Source organism: Conger conger, chromosome 15 (genome assembly GCF_963514075.1).
Source record: "Conger conger chromosome 15, fConCon1.1, whole genome shotgun sequence".
NCBI classification, from domain to species: domain Eukaryota; kingdom Metazoa; phylum Chordata; class Actinopteri; order Anguilliformes; family Congridae; genus Conger; species Conger conger.
In genome coordinates this window covers 33,196,819-33,220,170 of record NC_083774.1, presented here as the reverse complement: position 1 = coordinate 33,220,170, position 23,352 = coordinate 33,196,819, and the positions used below count along the sequence as shown (strand labels likewise).

Sequence of the window (23,352 nt, the reverse complement as noted above, 5' to 3'; positions counted from 1 at the left end):
GACTGGCTTTGCTGAACTGACTGTGGATGGCTTTTAAAAGCCCCTTATCAGATGTGGCCCGCCTGCGATCTGACAAGGAGTCTGGCATACTCGTGGGTAGCAGAGAAACGGTAAACAACAGGCTGCCGCTATCGCATACAGACAGGCTTTTTATTGGACTCGGGAGTCCTGAAAAATAACACACTTTGCCAGGTGAGCCGGATCGTTTATTTTTCCCCACCATCTGTCATTTTGTCTTCTTCTCCCCGACAGAGGACAATAACACCAGGGTTCTGTTCGAGAGGGTGTTGACATCGGGAAGCTTGCCCCCTGAAAAATCAGGGTAAGGAAAACATAAAGATTGTCTTGCAAATGGGTAACAATGAATATTAACGCATAACGGCCCCAAAACTCAAAGGAAACTGAAAGTCTCTGATATTTCAGGACCTTCCTTTCACTGGGTCTCGTAGTGGAGAGCTGCTGTTTGGCCTCGTTGGTCGACTCCGAACGCTCAATGTTTTGCGAGGTGTTTTGTGAGATGTTTTGTGAGGTGTTTTGTGAGGTGTTTTGTGAGGTGTTTTGTGACAGCGGCGTCTCTTCTCTGCGTCGTGTTGTGGTGCAGAGAGATCTGGGCCCGCTTCCTGGCCTTCGAGAGCAACATCGGCGACCTGGCCAGCATCCTGAAGGTGGAACGGCGGAGGTTCACAGCTTTCAGAGAGGAGTACGAGGGCAAGGAGACCGCCCTGCTGGTGGACCGGTACAAGTTCATGGACCTGTACCCCTGCTCTGCGAGTGAGCTCAAAGCCCTGGGCTACAAGGTAGGGCATGGACTCAAGTTTGGATCTTATTTGGCGGTCTACTTAGCTCGACTTTAGAGTAAATGGTATGGTTTCGTCTCGCTAGTTTTTTTTTTAATTGAGACTTCTCCAGGTATGCTTATCAAAGTCAGGGGTCTCAAACTCCAGTCCTGGAGGGCCGCCGTCTCTGCTGGGTTCCTGTGATTTCCTTTCAGTCAGCAGACCGTTTAGGCCAGTGCTACTGAACTCCTGGTCCTGCGGGCCACAGTGTCTGCAGGTATTCGCACCGACCGTGTGCTTATTATCAGTAATTCGCTTATTATCTGAACCAAGCAGGTAAAATAATGGGTGAAATCAGGTGGTGTAGTGCGAATACCTGCAGACACTGCAGTTGAGTAGCGCTGGTTTAGGCCTGGGAAACAAGGTGTGCAGATTCATCATGACCTCAAAAACCTGCAGACAAAGCGGCCATCCAGGAATGGAATTACAGATCCCTGGTCTAGATCAAGGGTCACAGTCTGCAGCCCCTAGTCCTGGAGAGCCACAGGGACCACTGCTTTAGTTTTCACCTTTAAAATTAGTGACCAATTAAAACCCAGGAAAGCAGGTGCGGGTGATAATTGCGTAGTGAGTCGCTTTAACCAATTAATGCTGAGAGAAAATGCATTTAGCCTCAAGCTAATGTTGCGCTGCCCAACCGCTAGGACAACTGCAGTGATATAAATGCTATGTGCCCCATTGCCTGTTCTTTATACATTCAGGAAATTTTCATACCCAAGTTTTCCGGAAAAGGGCCGGTATGGATGGAGGGTTTTGGTTTAGCCCGGCACTGAGACCACTGGTTCTGCTTATCAAGGTCTAGATTGAAGACCATGATTACTTAATAGTCGAATCTTAATGCTAGGCTAAAACGAAAACCTGGTTTTGGGGTGAGATTGGACATGTCTGATGCAGGTGGGTGTCCTCCACAGGACGTGTCCCGTGCCAAACTGACAGCCCTCATCCCCGAGGCGGTGGTGACCCCCTCCGTGCCCACACTGAAGGACGAGGCGGACCGGAAACCAGAGTACCCCAAACCCGACACCAACCAGATGATCCCCTTCCAGCCCCGCCACCTGGCGCGTGAGTCGCAGTGTAACGGCTGAAAGTGTTTTAAAAGTGGGAGTTGATCAGTCCAGACTTGACTCTTTTTGCCCACCACAGCTCCAGGATTGCACCCTGTGCCAGGAGGGGTGTTCCCAGTGCCGCCCGCTGCCGTCGTCCTCATGAAGCTGCTGCCCCCGCCCACCTGTTTTACGGTCCGTAACCATGCCCACTAATGCCCCTCTGTAACACCATGCCCACTAATGCCCCTCTGTAACACCATGCCCACTAATGCCCCTCTGTAACACCATGCCTACTAATGCCCCTCTGTAACACCATGCCCACTAATGCCCCTCTGTAACACCACGCCCACTAATGCCCCTCTGTAACACCATGCCCACTAATGCCCCTCTGTAACACCATGCCCACTAAACTAATGCCCCTCTGTAACACCATGCCTACTAATGCCCCTCTGTAACACCATGCCCACTAATGCCCCTCTGTAACACCATGCCCACTAAACTAATGCCCCTCTGTAACACCATGCCCACTAATACCCCTCTGTAACACCATGCCCACTAATGCCCCTCTGTAACACCATGCCCACTAATGCCCCTCTGTAACACCATGCCCACTAATGCCCCTCTGTAACACCATGCCCACTAATACCCCTCTGTAACACCATGCCCACTAATGCCCCTCTGTAACACCATGCCCACTAATGCCCCTCTGTCACACCATGCCTACTAATGCCCCTCTGTAACACCATGCCCACTAAACTAATGCCCCTCTGTAACACCATGCCCACTAATACCCCTCTGTAACACCATGCCCACTAATGCCCCTCTGTCACACCATGCCCACTAATGCCCCTCTGTAACACTATGCCTACTAATGCCCACTAACACTCAGTAACTCTGTAACAAGCTGGGAGTAAAGGAAAGAGGTTCCAACTGCCACCAGTGACTGTGCTGCTGTGATTGGCTGATAAATGTGCTGCTTTTCTTCTCCAGGGGCCCTTTGTCCAGGTGGAGGAACTGATGGAGTCGTTCAGACGGTGCACACTTCCCGAAAGTGAGTTCCCTCACCCTTCATGACCCCTCTAGGACCAAACTGCCTGCCTGGCATTAGTTTGATCATTTTTCTTTTAAATGGTCACTTCTGACAGGAGCCTACTAAGTCTCAACCCCCCAACCCCCCCCCCCCCCGATTGGTTGAAATGTTCATTCCGTGTGACTTGCTTAAGAACATCCTTTAAGGATCGGTACCAATTACTCCTGTAGGTGGCAGTATACGATGCTTAATTTCTTTCAGGAGAAAAAAAAACCTCCTTTCAAATCATGCCTGTGCGCATTGGGTGTTTGTGTGTGACTGTGTGCAGGTGTGGACCTGGCAGTGGAGCTGATCACAGGCCGGCAGCCGGAGCTGGGCAGCGAGGGGAACGGGCCCCTGGAGCACGGGGCCATCGTCAGTAAGTCTCTGAAGCGCCCCAACGCCGACTCGGACGAGGAGGAGGAGAAGGGTGCGGTGGCACCCCCTGTGCACGACATCTACAGGGCCCGTCAGCAGAAGAGGATCCGATGAGCCCAAACACCACCACACAACATCTACAGGGCCCGTCAGCAGAAGAGGATCCGATGAGCCCAAACACCACCACACAACATCTACAGGGCCCATCAGGAGAAGAGCCCCAACACCACCACACAACATCTACAGGGCCTGTCAGCAGAAGAGGATCCGATGAGCCCAAACACCACCACACAACATCTACAGGGCCCATCAGGAGAAGAGCCCCAACACCACAACACAACATCTACAGGGCCCGTCAGCAGAAGAGGATCCGATGAGCCCAAACACCACCACACAACATCTACAGGGCCCATCAGGAGAAGAGCCCCAACACCACAACACAACATCTACAGGGCCCGTCAGCGGAAGAGCCCAAACACCACCACACAACATCTACAGGGCCCATCAGGAGAAGAGCCCCAACACCACAGCACAACATCTACAGGGCCCGTCAGCAGAAGAGCCCCAACACCACAACACAACATCTACAGGGCCTGTCAGCAGAAGGGGATCTGATGAGCCCCAACACCACCTTGCCGAGAACGATTGGACCACACGTTTTCTCATCCCTTGTCACCGTGTGTTCAAAGGACGCCGTTCTCCGCCGCCTAAGGAACTTTTTGCCGGACTGGAGCGTGAGCTCTTTGCCGAACCTCCCCTCCCCAGGGACAGCAGCCTGACCGCTCGGACGGACGTCCCGGTCTGTCGCCTCAGGCACGGCCTCCGCATGTCAAAGTCTTTGTCTTTCTTTACTTTTTTCGTTGTTTTTTAACAGTTTTATTTTTAAAACTGGACGGTTATACTGTACAAAGTTTTTAATGACAACCCTTGATTGAACACATTAGTGGTTTTTTGTTTTCCCCTCACGTAGTGCCAGTGTAGATGGTGAGACAGATTCATCCTGTTTCACAATCAAATGGAGTAAACTTTTCCTCCCAATAAAAAAAAGGAAACTCAAAAACAATGGAGGATGGGAAACTCATTTATTTGTCTGTTGCTCAGTTAGTTTGACGCTACACACGTTATCGCATAAGCAAAAACATAACTCTTCCTTAAGTGACAGTCCAACAGCCAGACCTGGGTCAAATACGTAATTCTTTCAGATTTAAATACTTTTCTATGCTTTATTGAGCTTGTCTGGTGTATACTCTCAAAAAGTGCAAACTCGCCTTCTGGTTCTCGTGGTTGGCAAGATCAATCGAGCACAGAAAAGTATTTGAATCCAACACAATTATGTATGAGACCCAGGTATTGTGCCAACAGCACACCTTCACCTACACTGTAGATGAACCTTCTAGAAATAAATATTAAGTGGTTTTGACCGACGTTGTGAATGTTCTGCAAAAGAAACCGCAAAAAGTGGGCCACTTAAAACACTGAATTCTTCATATTAAGACGTTCTAAATCTCAACAATTCAGGCGTAAAATAAGCAGTTGCTTAAACTTTTGAAGACCGTGCCTTCCTGCTTTCAACAGCTCTTCAGAGTGAGATGAGTCAAGTCGTACAGAGCAGTGTTTCTCAACTCCAGTCTTCGTGTCCTACAGGCCTGAAGGTTTTTGTTGGAAACATGAACTCTCGCACGATTCAATCAAACCACTAAAAATGCCCTTGATTAGATAAATCAGGTGTGAGTTCCTGGTTACAACGACAATCTTCAGGCAAGTGGGTCCTGAGGACTGGAGTAGAGATATAGAGCAGTGGGGCTCTCCTCAGCTACCCATAGCCAGATTCAGGTACTTAATGTGTTCCATCCCCAGCATACCTGCTCAAGGGCTAATCAAGTGTGCTTAAGGTGGAACATCAAATACCTGTACCCACGGAACGGTGTGGGAACCACTGGTATAGGGAATCATATTTCAAGGAGCCGGCTCAATAAAGTATCATTTGACAAAAGCTCTCAAAAGCAAGTGGAACATGTAATGCAAAAAATAAAATGGTGAGTCTTCAACATCGTCGGTACCAAATGGTATTCATTGCACAATTTCATCAATACTCCAACTGTCTTCCAGTTTACATTCGTTTCATCATTCTGCCAAACTCATGAAGAAAATCATGGATCTACAAATGAGCTTGACTATTTCAATAAGGTTAATGTTAATGCAGAACGGCTGGGGTCATAAGTGTTAATGTTGTACAAATGACCAAGCTCGGCACAGCATTCTAATATGGCATAATGCAGAATATTACAGTGTTATACAAACTCAGTACATCCCCTTTAAATAGAACCTTATATTAAGTTGATCACACTTAATGCACATTTTACTCCAGGCTTGTCAAACTCCAGTCCTGGAGGGACTTTTCACGGTTTCCTTTCAATCCGCAGCCAGTTATAACCTGTGTGTGGATTCTAGCCAATCACTACCTTGGATTAATCACCCATGCGGACACCCCTGCTTTTACACCGAATCGTTCAGTTAGCCTCGATTCATGCCTGGTCTGGCAGCCTCCGTATGGTACTGCCCGGAGAACTCTACGGTGGTTAACTTCATAATTCCAATAGTTTCAGACTGATTTTGGCAATGTCCGGAGCAAATATGGCCTTAGAATATATGATGTATAGAGACAGTGACGGCAATATAAACCTATGGGGGAAAGATTATGCCATGCAGGACACCAGGTGTAATAGTTTAGCTCACCACACATGCAAAGTTGTGTCCTCGGAAAACTCAGGGAAGAGCCAATGAAAAACGCTGGCGCAATTTAAAAACGAGAAAAATTACTATCTTTGCCAGTGTGCTAGAGGGAAAAAAACCTCAGGATTTTTTTTTTTTTTTTGTAGCATTGATTGAACATCAATATATGAGCAGAAATGTTTAAAATGTAATATACATAGGCTTTTTGAGTGAAAATATAGGGGACAACTTGATTTTGACTTGATTCCGAAAGTGATTGCTTGAAAGCTGGCCCCTTGGTAAGGACCCTCCACCAGCACGAGAATCTGTGGAACCACCATCAATGTGGAGGCTGGTGGAACCACCATCAACGTGGAGGCTGGTGGAGCAAGCATACAGTGGGCTCCAGAATTAATGTTATGTTCAAACGTGGGAAAATTACATACACGACTGTTCAAAAGTTTGAAATCGCCTAGTTTTTCTGATTTTGCACATCTGATTCTGAGCTTTTATTAGAGGGTATTCTTCTACATTTTGGTTTCACCATGTAGTAAATCAGCATAATTTACAGTTGAATCTAGTCCCAGCCCCCCAATTCCCACTAAGATCAATTCAAATGCAAAGATATTTAGTATTCCTTGCAGGACAACCTGAAATTAAGATATCCAGACTGATGATGTTGATAGGCCACAGACATCAGGAAGAAAGCCAATGAAAATGCATGCAAAAGATATGCAACTTTTGAACAGTAGTGTACATTTATTTCAGTACATACATTTACTCATGTTTCAATGTTTTTTATTTAGTAATCTGTCTCTTTCTGAAAACCACAGGTATAAAATGATTGGCACCCCTAACAATTATTCTAAATAAATTTTTTAAAAGTTGAATTGGCAATACTGTATTCTGTACACTTCATATAGTTAATTTTAGTCTAAAGAAACTATATTGTGTCACTTTCTGTTTCACTGGAGGATAATAATGAGGTAAAATCCTTTTGTCAACCATCAGCATGGGAAAAGCTAAAGAACTCAATTTAGAAGACACAGACCAGTTAAATACATAAATTGTTAAACATACCACTTAGCACAGTAAGGGGTGGCCTGTAGCGTAGTGGTTAAGGTAAATGACTGGGACATGCAAGGTTGGTGGTTCTGGTGGTTCCCGGTGTAGCCACAGTAAGATCCGCACAGCCATTGGGCCCTTGAGCAAGGCCCTTAACCCTGCATTGCTCCAGGGGAGGATTGTCTCCTGCTTAGTCTAATCAACTGTATGTCGCTCTGGATAAGAGCATCTACCAAATGCCAATAATGTAATGTAATGTAAGGGCAATAATAAAATGGTGGAAAACATTTGGAATGGTTGCAAACTTGCCAAGAAGAGGACACGAGTACATATTATTCCCCATATCTCTGTAAGGAAGATGGTGAGGAAGGCTATACGTAACCTAAGGATCACAGTTTCAGAATTGCAGAGATTGGTTACATCTCAGAGTCACCAAGCCACAAAATATGTAAGACGTTGGTTGATTCCATTGAATCATTAGCACACTACTTTACGCACATTGGAAAATAAAGCTCATGGCAATTGCTGTATTACTGTATTAATTGTATAAATGTATAAAGTTCATAGCACTTTTTGTGAATATTTATTAGGGGTGCCAATAATTCTGGAGGCCAGAATTGGTTTAAACCTGAATTGACCTGAAGTCTACGGAATGCTCTCAGACAAATGTAGTTTATCTGTCTTTGCTTCACATTTCCAGTTACTTGCAAATGTGTTGGCCTAAACGCCCTATAACGCTACTGTTTTTAAATCGAGATTGGGCCATTTTGAGTATGCCACCTTTCCACATGTGTTAGTTTATGGAGGTATCCAACATGTCTGAATCGTTTGGTCCCTACCCTGTCTCAAGGCTAGGCCCCAACACACGCCCAAGACAACAAGAGAGGCTCTCGGCCAGTTAATCCGCTTCCTTGGCCATGCCCAACTCAAGCAACATGGAAACCGTAGAGAGAAAACTGACCAATGGCAGCTGCCGAAGCAGCCAGGTCAAATGGAACATTCTCCAAACGAACACCTTCATAGAGCCAGCGTGAGCACGCTCAAAAAAACAAAAACCGCCATCACCCAAGTTGGTGCTACACAATAAAAAGCCTCATGCTTGTATAATGAGTTTGCAAAAAAAATGATATTCCTGGTTTTAAAGCTGCAAGCGCTGAGAACTCATGTGAGGTACGAAGATAAACGCAGTATTCTGCGGCTCGCCAACGCTTCCTGCCAGTCACTACCGCTAGGGGGGCAGTAAATATAGTAATTGCCGGAACTTCTAATACCGAGGCCAGCCTGCAGAGACAAAATGGTGGTTCTAGGAGTCCCCTTCTCTGATGGGGGCGGGGCCCTCCCCCCGCAGGACGTCCTGCAGGATCCTCTGGTAGTGCGGGGCGAACACCAGCTTGTTGTAGTTGACCAGTCGGCTGAACTTGATGGCCACTTCCTCCAGCTCTTTCTGGATGGGCGCCAGGCCCCCGGGAAGGGTCGTGGGGCACCCCCTCTGGCTGGACTCCAGAAACCCCAGCAGGTACGTCTGGACCCGTGAGTCTGGGACGGGGAAAGGCCAGTGGGGGATGAGCGATGGGGGAGAAAACAACTACCAAAACCCTGTGAACCGTCAACATGTGATGGTGATAATACCCAAATGAACTTGTATAAACCGACTATCATAAACAGCGGAGTCATAGGTTCTTTAGCACGGAGAACCATAGAAATCAATGAGGCGGGCATAGAATACATAGAAGTGCATGCATGTAAGCATATGTTTAAAATCAATGTATCTGAAATTTTTATAATTTTCCAGCTCCTTGCACTTTGAATTGAAAGCTGTGTCCGTCGATACCTCTTTATTAAACCTATTGTTTCTCGGTCCATCAATTAAAGACATGGTACCTTATCTGCCGTATTCGGTTGTTTGTTGTATGACCTTGATATGCACGGTTTCGTACGTCGCTTTGCTTTAAAAGCGTCTGCTAAATAAAATATTACGTAACGATATTGATCAAATCATCAGTAGTGATGTCAGTCCTGATAGTAAGCAGGATAGTCTCGTATCCGCTTACAGAATTACAGTAAAATACATTTTGCACAAGAAATGAAAAAAGAATTGGTTAAATTGGCAAAGGCTAAAGCTAACCAGCAAAAATAAAAGGCGGTGGCCGTGCCGGGCGGTTACCGATGAGCCTGCGTATGGAGTTGTCCGGCAGCCTGACCGCAGCGATCTGGCCCTTGAGGACGGCCTGGCGCTCGGAGGAGAAGGGGGAGAATCCGTGCTGGGCCAGGCTGCGCCTCACCTCCTCCCACATCCGCTCGGCCACGGTGGCGAAGGCCTCCTCCGCTCGGAAGTCCCTGCCGCAGGCGAGAGAGGGTGGAGCGTGAGCATCCCATACGTCACACAGTCCCCAAAGACACTTCTGAAAAAGGATGCGCTCGTTTCCCTGCTCAAGAAAAGTTTCCTAACCTTTAACTTCTAGCTCTTGAAAGGAACATTTAACAGGTTGGAAGATGGCAGACCTCGACTGTTTTCCGGGGTCAGGCAAAGAACAAAAAGACAGGAGGTGAAAAGCAAGTGATTGGAAAGAGCCACATTTGCCAAAATATGTACGGACCTGACTGTATATACAAACACCTACACACACAAACTCACACACCTACACATGCATCCAAATACTCTCCAACCCGCACACACCTGAACACTGTCTGACACATGCACACACACACCTGAATACTATCTGACACACACACACACCTGAATACTATCTGACACACACACACACCTGAACACTATCTGACACACACACACGCACCCACACACACACCTGAACACTATCTGACACACACACGCACCCACACACACACACACACACACACACACACACACACACACACACACACACACACACACACACACACACACACCTGAACACTATCTGACACACACACACACACCTGAACACTATCTGACCCACACACCTGAACACTATCTGACACACACACACGCACCCACACACATACACACACACACACACCTGAACACTATCTGACACACACACACACACACCTGAATACTATCTGACACATGAATACACACGCGCGCACACACACACACACACACACACACACACACCTGAACACTATCTGACACACACACACACAACTGAACACTATCAGACACGGACACACACACACACACACACCTGAACACTATCGGACACATGCACACACACAGACACACACATACACAAACACACACACACACCTGAACACTATCTGACACATGCACACACACACACACGCGCACATGCACGTGTGAACACACAATGAGGGATGAAAATATATGGTACTGCATTGAGTGATAGAACACAGAACGGGCACTGTTCTAAAGAGGTGCAATCAAAGCAAAATGCTTTTGATGCTGTCGGTCATAAATAGCTCTCGTGACGAGCTGGCCTGTGGCTAACTGCACTGCTGATGCTGACGACAGCAGTGTCACATGTCACACGTCTCTTAAGAGACTCTGCAGCCCAAGCTTGGAGAGGGTCTGGTTTGTGTACCAGCTCATTACCGCAGGACAGGTCCCACAGAATCCAACCAGCATCCGTCACGACTCTACGCACACGAAGCAGGCGGCTTGCTAGGGACGCTCTGTGTGTGTGTGTGTGTGTGTGTCTGTCTGTGTGTGTGTGAGTGCGTGTGTCTGTCTGTGTGTGTGTGTGTGTGTGTGTGTGTCTGTGTGTGTGTATGTGTCTGTGTCTGTCTGTGTGTGTGTCTGTCTGTGTGTGTGTGTGTGTCTGTCTGTGTGTGTGTGTGTGTGTGTCTGTCTGTGTGTGTGTGTCTGTGTGTGTGTGTGTGTGTGTGTGTGTGTGCGTGCGTGCCTGTGTGTATGTGTGCATTTGTGTGTGTGTGTGAGTGTGTGTGTCTGTCTGTGTGTGTGTGAGTGTGTGTGTCTGTCTGTGTGTGTGTGTGTGTGTGTGTGTGTGTGTGTGTGTCTGTGTGTGTGTATGTGTCTGTGTCTGTCTGTGTGTGTGTCTGTCTGTGTGTGTGTGTGTGTGTCTGTCTGTCTGTGTGTGTGTGAGTGTGTGTGTGTCTGTCTGTGTGTGTGTGTGTGTGTGTGCGTGCGTGCGTGCCTGTGTGCATTTGTGTGTGTGTGTGTGCGTGCTTGTGTGCGTGTGTGTGTGTGTGTGTCTACATGCGTGTTTGTGTGTTTGTGTGTGTGCATGCGTCCGATAGTGTTCAGGTGTGTGCTGGTTGGAGAGTGTTTGGACTCATGTATGGATGTGTTTGTTTGTATGCGTAGGTGTTTGTATATAGAGTCAGGTCCATAAATATTAGGACATTGACAAAGTTATTGTTATTTTAGCAGTCTACCACAGGATATTGGAGTTGGAAGTCAATAATGTGAGCTGTGCCAAATTGCAGACTTTCAGCTTTAATTTGCATCTAAAACAGGTGAACATCGTAGGAATTACAGCCCTTTTTATACATAGTCTGCCCAATTTTAGGGGCTCAAAAATAACTGAACAAATTCATAGATCATAGATTAAATTGTCATATTTAGTTGCATAAACTTTGCAGGTCATGACCTGATGTCCGTGACTTATCAACAATCATCAGAGTCTGGATATTTGATTCTCAGGTTGTCCTAAAAGAGATACTAAAACTCTTTGAATGGATCTCTACGGGAATTTGGGGGTGGGACTAGATTCACCTCTAAATTGGTGATCCAGAATGCTGCAGCCCGTCTGGTATTCAATGTTCCCAGACATTCACATGTCACCCCCCTGCTCAGCAACCTCCACTGGCTGCCTGTTATGGCTCGCATCAAATTCAAAACTTTGGTGCTCGCATACCAGGCAGTTAAGGGATCAGCCCCTGTATATATTCAATCCCTTATCAAGACCTATACACCAGCAAGACCCCTCCATTCTGCCACTTTGTGCCATCTGGCGCCTCCCCCTCGCCACACCTGCACTTCTCGCTCACGACTGCTGTCTGTCCTGGTCCCACGGTGGTGGAATGACCTCCCAGTGGATGTCAGAACGGCAGAGTCTCTGACCTCTTTCAAGCCCAGACTGAAGACTCATCTCTTCAGGCTACACCTTTCCCTCCCTAACGCACCACCATGATTAGCCTTATATATGCCATAGACTATAATCGCACTTATATAGTTATATATAGATATTGTTGTGTTTTGTATGAGCTATTGTATTGTTGTACTCTGGGTATTCTAGCTTCCAACTGTGGTATGCTAGTTTGGAAGTTGATGTACTCTTCAAGGGCTCCGATTGTATCTATATGGTCACACTAGGACTCGAACCGTACTGTCCTCTCAGGTCCTCTTCACACTTGTACTTGTGTTTGATCAGCACTTTGTTGTACGTCGCTCTGGATAAGAGTGTCTGCTAAATGCCTTGTAATGTACTGGAATGTAACTTATGCTGATACAGTATTGAAGAATTTGTTGGCTAAATGGCTTTAAGTCGTAAAGGGTCCAAGGTATCAAATGAGCCTCAAACCACCATGCTGTTATCAGTAGATATGGATGGATCACTTCAAAGTTGTTTCTCCTGAATAATTCTTCCATTGGGTTCAGTAGGACAATAGCTCATATTCATTATATACGACATTATTTAACTCCAATATCCTGCGGTAGACAACTCAGGTAACAATAACTTTGTCAATGTCCAAATATTTATGGACCTGACTGTTTTTAGGTATGTTCCGGTGTGTATGTGTTAAGTGTTCAGGCATGTTGGCTGACGAGGGACAGTGGTGCTGGTGTGTGTGGATGCGTGCGTGTATGAGCGTGTGCGTATGTGCGCACGCGTGGGCTTGTGTGTGTGTGTATGTGTGTGTGTGTGTGTGTGTGTGTGCTCTCACACTTACGGAGAGTGCAATTCCGCCAGCAGCAGCTTGGTGGTGCCCTTGAGCTGCTCCAGGAGCCCCGGCAGGCCCGAGATGGCCGCCCCGGCGCTGTTGTAGACAATCAGCAGCACAGCGGCCACGGCAGTCAGCTCCTCCAGCTCCCACTGCATCTCCTGGAACCGCCGCTGGTCCATCAGGAGAGTCTAACACAGGGAGCACACACACCACTGGGCCATCAGGAGAGTCTAACACAGGGAGCACACACACCACTGGGCCATCAGGAGAGTCTAACACAGGGAGCATACACACCGCTGGTCCATCAGGAGAGTCTAACACAGGGAGCACACACACCGCTGGGCCACCAGGAGAGTCTAACACAGGGAGCACACACACCGCTGGTCCATCAGGAGAGTCTAACACAGGGAGCACACACACCGCTGGGCCACCAGGAGAGTCTAACACAGGGAGCACACACACCGCTGGGCCATCAGGAGAGTCTAACACAGGGAGCACACACACCGCTGGTCCATCAGGAGAGTCTAACACAGGGAGCACACACCGCTGGTCCAACAGGAGAGTCTAACACAGGGAGCACACACACCGCTGCTCCATCAGGAGAGTCTAACACAGGGAGCACACACACCGCTGCTCCATCAGGAGAGTCTAACACAGGGAGCACACACACCGCTGGTCCATCAGGAGAGTCTAACACAGGGAGCACACACCGCTGGTCCAACAGGAGAGTCTAACACAGGGAGCACACACACCGCTGCTCCATCAGGAGAGTCTAACACAGGGAGCACACACACCGCTGCTCCATCAGGAGAGTCTAACACAGGGAGCACACACACCGCTGGTCCATCAGGAGAGTCTAACACAGGGAGCACACACCGCTGGTCCATCAGGAGAGTCTAACACAGGGAGCACACACACCGCTGCTCCATCAGGAGAGTCTAACACAGGGAGCACACACACCGCTGCTCCATCAGGAGAGTCTAACACAGGGAGCACACACACCGCTGGTCCATCAGGAGAGGAATCTTTCTTAATAAAAGAGAAAATCGAATTGCACTAATAAATTGAAACAACCAAAGTCACAGTTTACAGTGGGGCACCCCTGGTTTAAATGTCTGTTATAATGAATCTGTACATGATCCAAATCAAACCTGAACTCTAAATGGTAAATCAGTTAAACATGAGACCTTTCTGAATTTTTTATAGCAAGATTGAAGGTGACTTACTCATTAGGGCTTCAATGAGTCAGGTGAGTATAATTCCAGGGCTGAACTTTCTATTCGGAAGTAACTCCATGACTTCTAAAGTATCCAAATGCAGTGGTTGTTCTGTCTGGCGTTAACAACCATGGGTTCCTCTAAACAGTTGTCCACGCCTGAATGAAGATGGCTCATTTCCATCAAGAATGAGAAGACTACAAAAAACCTCTCTTAAAAAACAACCTTTCACTGTCAGAAACATTATTCGAAAATTTAAGATAAACGGAACAGTTGAAGTCAAGGCAAGGTCTGGAAGACAAAGAAAGCTTTCAGATAGTATGGCCCAAGACCTGGTCTGAAGAACCCACACATCACTGCAATAGAGCTGCAAAAAAGAGTAGCAAGCACAGGACTAGCTGTACTTAGAAAACACAATACAACATACTTTAAACTTCCCACCTGGTGAGATCAATCGAGCACAGAAAACTATCTGAACCCAGAACAATTAGGTATTTGACCCAGGTCTGCCGGGGTTGGAGGTTACGCACCTCAGGAAAGGGGCAGGAGGCGTGGTCCCACTTGAGCAGGTGCAGGTAGGCGTGGTTATGCACAATGAGGGGGTGGAGCGTGGACGGGATGGGGGCGGAGGCTCCGGCACTCGAGGCTCCGCCTTCCCAGTCTCCGTTGAGGAGAGCTTTGGCTGTGTCCTGCAGCCACTTCTGAGTGAGGTCCATGGCATCTGAGAACAGCCAATCACACTACTACACACCCTGCAACAGCCAATCACACTACTACACGCCCTGCAACAGCCAATCACACTACTACACACCCTGCAACAGCCAATCACACTACTACACACCCTGCAATGCCATGTACCGAACCTGCAACACTCTGCACTGGACACTTGCATAACTACGGTAATTACGGACATGCAGTGATGGACATATCATGAACCAGACCAGGGACAAATGGTAAATGATTAGCATTTATATTGCGCCTTTATCCAAAGCACTGTACAATTGATGCTTCTCATTCAACCATTCAGTCATACACACTCACACACCAACAATGATACACACACCATGCAAGGCACCAACCAGCTTGTCAGGATCATTGGGGGTTAGGTGTCTTGCTCTACACTTTACTGAGCTTGTCTGGTGTACTGGAAAACTATGAAATACTCTCAAGAACTGCAAACCCCGCCTTCTGGTCCTCTTGGCAGGTTCAATTGCACCACGCAAGATCAATAGAGCAGAAAAAAGTATTTGAATCCAAAACAAATATACATTTGACCCAAGTCTGTCATGAACCCAATATTGGATGGAGTCACAATATGCTATCAATTATTAACTTCTTTGAACACATTAAAGGTTTTGTTACCAATAGCAAAACTCAGTGATTAGCTCAAGCCAAACAGTGAATGCCATCATAGTCGCCAAGTTCAATTTGGGTTCATGAAACCGCACTCTGCCATCACTACTGATATGCTGAGCATGTGTAAAAATCTTTCAGGCGCATTTAGCAACTTGCTTGTTGAGCAACACTGTGTTTATCCTCGTGAAACAGGAATGTACTCAAGAGCACAAATTGGGGTCAAGCCCGAAATGCAAACACAAAAATGGATCGACTCACTGGGCTGCTTGTCAAGGAACTCCTGGAATTTCTTTCTCTCGTATTCGACCGACTGCTGCATCAGATGGGGCCGGATGCTGCTGACGGCGAAATTGGCCATGTCGAGTTTCATCATGTCCATCACTGAGAATATGGCCCTGTGACAACCCAGAACATATCCATCTCCATCACTGAGAATATAGCCCTGTGATAACCCAGAACATATCCATCTCCATCACTGAGAATATAGCCCTGTGATAACCCAGAACATATCCATCTCCATCACTGAGAATATGGCCCTGTGATAACCCAGAACATACCCATCCATCCATCCATCCATCATCTTAACCTGCTTATCCTGAACAGGGTCGCAGGGGGGCTGGAGCCTATCCCAGCATACATTGGGCGAAAGGCAGGAATACACCCTGGACAGGTCACCAGTCCATCGCAGGGCACACACACCATTCACTCACACACTCATACCTATGGGCAATTTAGACTCTCCAATCAGCCTAACCTGCATGTCTTTGGACTGTGGGAGGAAACCGGAGTACCCGGAGGAAACCCACGCAGACACAGGGAGAACATGCAAACTCCGCACAGAGAGGCCCCGGCCGACAGGGATTCGAACCCAGGACCTCCTTGCTGTGAGGCGGCAGTGCTACCCACTGCACCATCTGTGCCGCCCAGAACATACCCATCACTGAGAATATAGCCCTGTGATAACCCAGAACATATCCATCTCCATCACTGAGAATATGGCCCTGTGATAACCCAGATCATATCCATCTCCATCACTGAGAATATGGCCCTGTGATAACCCAGAACATATCCATCTCCATCACTGAGAATATGGCACTGTGATAACCCAGATCATATCCATGTCCATCACTGAGAATATGACCCTGTGATAACCCAGAACATATCCATGTCCATCACTGAGAATATGACCCTGTGATGACCCAGAACATATCCATCTCCATCACTGAGAATATGGCCCTGTGATAACCCAGATCATACCCATCACTCAGAATATGGCCCTGTGGGATCATATATGATCATATATCATATATGATCCCAGTCAAAAGGAACACATTCCACCAATGCAATATTGAATCTTTATAATGTCAGGGAACTAATCCCCCCTCGGGCCATAGGGAACTTGAAAAGACCAGGCCTGGTCTAGAGATAAGAAATGGAGAGACAGAACTGGGGGGGTCAGCTGTGTGTGTGTGTGCCTGCATGTATGTCTGTCTTAATGGGGGTGGCCGAGCAGACCTCATGCTGACATTGTGCTATAAGATCCCAAACTTTAGAATGAACCTAGCTTTTTACTTTTTGGTTAGAATTATAAATTAGCATCCAAGTCCTGCACCCTGGTCTGCCGTTCTACGTTTCATCACTGGTCTTTTTGGAATGTTGTCTTCGGGTCTTGAGCATTTTGTGAGGAAACAAGCTGGGGTTTGGTATTTTCATTCATCCATTTCCATTGTGACTGTTATGTGTCTGTGTCTGTAACCTTCATTGTTTTAAGGAAGATGTACCACATCTTTAGATTAAACATGCATATTTGTAACTTCATACATTTTAACCCAGTTGTAAGTTGTGCATTTTGATAAAAGTTGATCCAACAGGTTGCTCTGCCTATCACTGCATTTGGCAATTTAATTCATAATGCATATCTTTTTTATAACAATTACAAAATTAAATCAAATAAACATATTTTACATGTTGGTTAAGTGAGGTGTTTTAACTGTTGACACACTTGTGCTCAGTATTCAGAGTGCTGGACATCTAAAGGAGGGTGTTGATGGTTAAAACCGCTGGATTCAGGAATTGTGGTTTTAAACGCATTTTAATTCATCCTCGCCAACAGTAAGAATCCAGATTTCTGGGGGTCAAGATATCAAGCAATACATACCCACAGATTTATTTGGCATGTAAAATTATGTTCCAAATTAAAAATATAATATACATGTGCATAATTAATACATCAGATGGTATATTTCACATGTTTAAGTTATAAACATTGACTATAAATTTAGAAATGTGGTATTACAGCACATTGCACAATAGAGTGTTGGGAAAAGGTTTAAATTGTATAAGTCTGGGCTCTAGCATGAAGACGTCAGTGGCTCAGTAGCTGTAGGACAGCTTAGCAGCAGCAAATACAGAGCTTTTAATAGTATCACTGACTCCCCTGAATGAGTTCACAAATAAATATCAGATAACAGTGTCATATCAGAAACAAAACAAGGATATACGCAATGTAGCAGAACGCTACCTATATATACCTATATAACATTATGTATTGACCTCACACAGGTTACATGGCTTACTATTCACCCTATTCTCCTATCTAGAGCCAATGTGGATGATATTAATGATTACTAAATGTGCTGTAATTGTAATAATATAGATATATGCTTGTTTTTTATGAAAATGAAATTTCTTTTACATGTTTAATGACATTTTAATAAAAACATTTTTTGGGGCTTCTTTTTCATGAGTTTGAAATTGGGGTCATATCTGGCCCCAGTTGGTCATTAGTGTGTATGAAATATGTTGCTCGCTTGATGGTTAAATGATTGACTCATTACTTACTTAATCCATTCATTCAATCATTCATCGATTCTTGCATTAATCCATCCATTCATTCATTATCCTAACCCGCTTATCCTGAACAGGGTCGCAGGGGGGCTGGAGCCTATCCCAGCATACATTGGGCGAAAGGCAGGGATACACCCTGGACAGGTCACCAGTCCATCGCAGGGCACACACACCATTCACTCACACACTCATACCTATGGGCAATTTAGATTCTCCAATCAGCCTAACCTGCATGTCTTTGGACTGTGGGAGGAAACCAGAGTACCTGGAGGAAACCCACGCAAACACGGGGAGAACATGCAAACTCCACACAGAGAGGCCCCGGCCGACGGGGATTCGAACCCAGGACCTCCTTGCTGTGAGGCGGCAGTGCTACCCACTGCACCATCCATGCCGCCCTCATTCATCCATCCATCCATTCATTCATCCATTCATTCATGCATCCATTCATGAATTAATACATTCATGAATACATTAACTCATGCAGGACGGCTCTGTGACGCACTTGAAGAGGGGGATGATGCCGGTGATCTTGCGGAGCTTGTGGATCTCCTGGTCGCGGCAGGGGGCGCAGAGTGCGCCCATGGTGTCGATGACGAAGGTGGCCATCTTGCCCATGTCCAGCGCCCCGTTCTCCGCCTGCTGCTGGATCAGAGGCACGTCCAGGGCCTCCTCGATCCGGAGACGCAGGCGCCCGTGTCCCGGCAGCAGGAAGGAGAGCAGAGCCTGGGAACGGCGGGGGGGGGGGGTTAGAAGGGGGGGGGGGGCAGACACACAAAACCTCTCTGACGCCTGGCCTCCGCGTTAGAGGAGTAAGATGAAACGCATATCAATATTTACCCAGAATGCACGCAAAGCGCCCCTTATCAGCTCGTCAAAGTCCGCGACTTCCGCCCCGCCCAAACTCTATCATCAGCCCGACTCCCCCGCGCGACGCTATCTCCCGCGGCCCAAAACCATTCACTTCAGCCTCATTACGCTTAGCTGCGCCACACACGGCCTGCACAGAGATGAGCCACCTTTACTATATACCACGGGCTTTACGATGCCCGACTCGTCCTCAGATTCACCACTGGTGAACACGTCGGTGAAACACCCTGCAACAAATCGGAAACGGTGAAATCTTGAAAAGCTGAGATCCAGCACACCTAGACATCCTGACAGGTGTAATCTTCTCACATTTCACCTGCTATGAACCCCTGACCCCACTTCTTACATTTCACCTGCTATGAACCCCTGACCCCACTTCTTACATTTCACCTGCTATGAAGCATTCCTACAGGAAACACAAAGTCACCTTCAGCAGTATTCGCAGTGAATGGGTGAACTATTCATATCGGCACAGCGTAACTATGCAACCATGTCTGTGGTTCCTGTGTTCCCCCTCCCTGGCCCTAGTTTTTATTGACAGGAGGTTCCAGGTGGTAACAGGGCTACCTGGTGTATATCACAGTACAAAACATCCATTCCAGTCTCTTCGTAGACATGAATAAAACACATCAGAAGGTAAAGTGTTGGCTTAAATGATAGGGAGACAGGATAGTCAATGGTATCAGTATAGAGCTGAATATCTGGGGAGCCTATACAATCTTCGCTGACCTCTGAACTTTCACCCCTGGGGTGCCAAATCCCTGCCATGGTGATGTCACACCCAGCACTCTTCCAAAGCCTCACCTCTTTGACCTCCGCCAATAGCTTGATGGCGTGGTCATATGAGGGCGGGTCTTCAGCCAGCTGGGTCTCCAGGCAGTCCCAGAATGCTTTGTGCACAATGTCTTTCACTCTCTTCTCCAAACTGAGGACATGAACACAATACAGTCAAGTGTTCACTAATATTTAACATTTTTTAAATGTAATCAGAGAAATGTCATAACCACAAATAAGAAGTGGTAAATGATATGTGGAGAAAGTGAGAGCCAGAACTACATCAACTATGAAAACAAAGCAGATTCAACGCTCCAATTCTACAGCTTGGACTGGGGACCCAGAAGGTTTTTGTTGTAACCAGGAACTCACACACCTGATTTAACTAACTAAGGGATTTTTAAAATTAAATCAGGTGCAACAAATACCTTCTGGGGAGTGGGTCCTGGGGACTGGAGTTGAGAAACACTGGTAAAAGGGCTCTGATTGGCCAGCTGATTGTGTAACAGCTCTTTATGATGTAAGTGCTGGGCTGTGCAGTGACATCATTGTGAGCTGGAAGGACACTCACCTGCCTTCAGGTGGCTGGGAAGGCGTGACCCGAAAGCCCCCGTTCACCACAATCTCATGGGCCAGAGCCATGTTGGTCACGCCCTTGGCCGTCTCCATCAGCTCCTCCACAGACACAAACTTGGGGGGACTAGCTGTGGGTTTTGGGGGAAGCAAGTGCAAACTTTTGTTACATTTTTTTTCCAGGAAAACCTCCCAAAATACATGTATGTCCACTAAGGTGATGTGTATGGCTGTCCTAGCACATGCACACATGCTCACACTGTGGAGTGCTCCCCCGCGGGGGGCTGGCGGTTCTCTGGCGGGTCCTCTTCTTCAGAGACTGGTCCAGGGGCTCAGGGCTCTCCACAGCCCCCCCCTCCTTGTCGGGGTCCCCCCGTCCGTCTTCGAAGATCGGGGGCTTGTCAGGGTTTTCCTTCGACATGCTGTTCAGCAGCCCTGCGATCCCCACGTCAGAACAATCGGCTCACTGGAAATGACACACACCCTACAAAGTCCAACAACAGCCCTCAAAGTTACGCCATTGACCAAGAATTTCCAAATATGGACCGAATGCAATGTTTACAGGCGACATTCATTTCGTCCATTTCGATAGTTTTGTGTGCAGCAGACCATTTTATAAGCTACACACCCCAAATCCATAAGCTGAATGTGACTAAAAAACTACAAAACCATCTTTCAGAGAAAGTGAATTCTGCATGAGAGCTAGTTTCGGGGATGACATGGTTCAGGCAGTAAGAGCAGTCGTCTGGCAGTCGGAGGGTTGCCGGTTCGATCCCCCGCCCGGGCTGTGTCGAAGTGCCCCTGAGCAAGACACCTAACCCCCAAATGCTCCAGACGAGCTGGTCGGGGCCTTGCATGGCAGCCAATCGCCGTTGATGTGTGAGTGTGTGTATGAATGGGTGAATGGAGAAGCATCAAATTGTACAGCGCTTTGGATAAAGGCGCTATATAAATGCCTGCCATTTGACATTAGTTTCTCTGGTCATTTCTGAACAAGCCTTGTATTGTACCTTGTATTGTCTCTGACGCTGTCAGTGAGCACCATAATTCATTGGACAGTGACATGTTTTTTTTACTATTATTTCGGTTCTGTACTCTTTAGCACTTTGACTTGAAAGAACACCATGACAATGAGATTGAAGTGCAGACTGTCAGCTTTAATTTGAGGGTATTTTCATCCATATCAGATGGACGTTTAGAAATGACAGCACCGTTTGTGCATGGTCCCTCCATTTTAAGCTACTAGGTATTTGTTGAATTGGCTTCACAGATGTGTTTCGCTTGGCAGGTGTATTCATTTATGTCGTTCATGAATGCAGAAGAGAGCTGTTGATGCTAAGTCTAGATTCTAGACGTAGGTTCAATAATTTAATAAACGGTTCATCCGATTTGGATGAAAATTCTCTCAAATTAAAGTTGGCAGTCTGCACTTCAACCTGTATCGTTTCAAACTCTAACTGCTAGAGTACAGAACCAAAATAACTAAAAATGTGTCACTGTCCAATGAATTGTGGTTCCCACTGTATGTGTTATCATTGGTAGCCTACTGATTTGTTGTATAGTAATGCCGGCTATGTTCTGGTGAAAAAAGGCCATCATGTAGGCTGTTTATTCCCCATTCCGGAAGACTCCGGAATAAACACAAAGGGGACATTCATAACAGGATTCTTATATAGCTCATGACTTAATGTGTTAACCGACTGGCCACCCTGTCATACACTCGTACAATTTTACCCCAAGTGGAACAAAAGAAACAACCTGTCATTCAATATGGCCATCGTCACAAAAAAATAATAAATAAATTCTCTTCTTCTGGCTTCATTCCTTAAAAGAAACATTTAAGCAGAAAGTGTGTGAATGACGTTCGGTTGGAAACCCTTTCATTTAAGACGCAACTGAAACAAAACTGAATTATTAACACGGATGACTTCATCGGGTCTGATCCTACTACGCACATCCACACCGACGAAAACAATACCACGTTGCTCTTAAATAGCCGTTTTGGGCTACACCATACTTCCATTTTATATGAATAAAATAATACTATAATGATAATATAAGCAATTCCACGCATGCATGTACCGTTACCTGTAGGCTAAATCCAGCTAGCTTTCTTATCGTATTGCTATTTGTCGTTGAGTTTTTTCACCAGCACTGCGTTAGAGACCGTTATCCACAACTTAAAGATCAAACTAGAGACACCAGCAACATGAGGATTTAACCGTACGTTAATGATACGTTGAAAATACATGCGATGCCTAAAGCCGACGAAATACTAACGCATCGCCCTGCACAGCCTACCACATGCGGCCATCTCTATTTACGGAAGTGATGTTTTCGGCATCGTTGTGCGAGCTGTAGTTTTCCGTTAGCTTTAAATTGATTAGCTTTTTGAAGAACGTTTAAAAGAACTACATGTACCATGTGTAGGCAAATTGATTCTTTTGTCGGCTGCCGACGTCCAGACTTTCCATTTTGTCACATTTATATCCACATTGTTGTAGCATTATGTTATTTTAATTTCTTCATTTATCTGTTCGAATGCACCGGTCAGCATCACAGTACTGTGCCGAATTATTTTGTACGAACAGAATTGTAGTTACCCACCAATATGTTCAAGTTCACAGGCAGTAATAAATAGCGACAAATGGATAATTCAGGAAATGCGGAGCTCTGACCTTTATAAAGCAGCCAAGAAACCAAATTGTCTCCACATAAAATACAATAGGCCATCACACTAA

General features: G+C 46.5%; 2 protein-coding genes across 6 annotated transcripts in view; one reads left to right on the top strand and one right to left on the bottom strand.

Moving 5' to 3' along the window:
• The window catches only part of LOC133112110 (cleavage stimulation factor subunit 3), a 31,746-nt gene extending 27,354 nt beyond the window's left edge, over window positions 1–4,392 (top strand). The window contains exons 16-22 of one of the 2 annotated variants that reach the window (XM_061222810.1): window positions 253–322; window positions 602–797; window positions 1,748–1,898; window positions 1,980–2,074; window positions 2,873–2,933; window positions 3,241–3,490; window positions 3,548–4,392. In XM_061222810.1, the coding sequence (XP_061078794.1) occupies window positions 253–322; window positions 602–797; window positions 1,748–1,898; window positions 1,980–2,074; window positions 2,873–2,933; window positions 3,241–3,443 (776 nt within the window). In that variant the 3' untranslated portion in view covers window positions 3,444–3,490; window positions 3,548–4,392. Of the gene's footprint in view, window positions 1–252; window positions 323–601; window positions 798–1,747; window positions 1,899–1,979; window positions 2,075–2,872; window positions 2,934–3,240 lie in introns of both variants that reach the window. The other variant, XM_061222809.1, reaches the window with a different exon arrangement.
• Window positions 4,393–4,394: 2 nt separating this feature from the next.
• Window positions 4,395–22,924, bottom strand: tcp11l1 (t-complex 11, testis-specific-like 1). Of its 4 annotated transcripts, none has more exons than XM_061222811.1 (10): window positions 22,700–22,924; window positions 20,870–21,095; window positions 20,610–20,742; window positions 20,069–20,189; window positions 18,900–19,120; window positions 15,806–15,942; window positions 14,722–14,912; window positions 12,981–13,162; window positions 9,271–9,443; window positions 4,395–8,642 (listed from the first exon to the last, which is right to left on the bottom strand). In XM_061222811.1, exons 2-10 carry the CDS (start codon window positions 21,030–21,032, stop codon window positions 8,410–8,412), a joined length of 1,554 nt encoding a protein of 517 aa, XP_061078795.1. In that variant the 5' UTR covers window positions 21,033–21,095; window positions 22,700–22,924; the 3' UTR covers window positions 4,395–8,409. The 4 variants fall into 4 exon arrangements, with proteins under 4 accessions (XP_061078795.1, XP_061078796.1, XP_061078797.1 ...); XM_061222812.1 differs by having other exon boundaries at window positions 20,870–21,077; XM_061222813.1 differs by having other exon boundaries at window positions 20,870–21,046.
• Window positions 22,925–23,352: the final 428 nt, after the last annotated feature.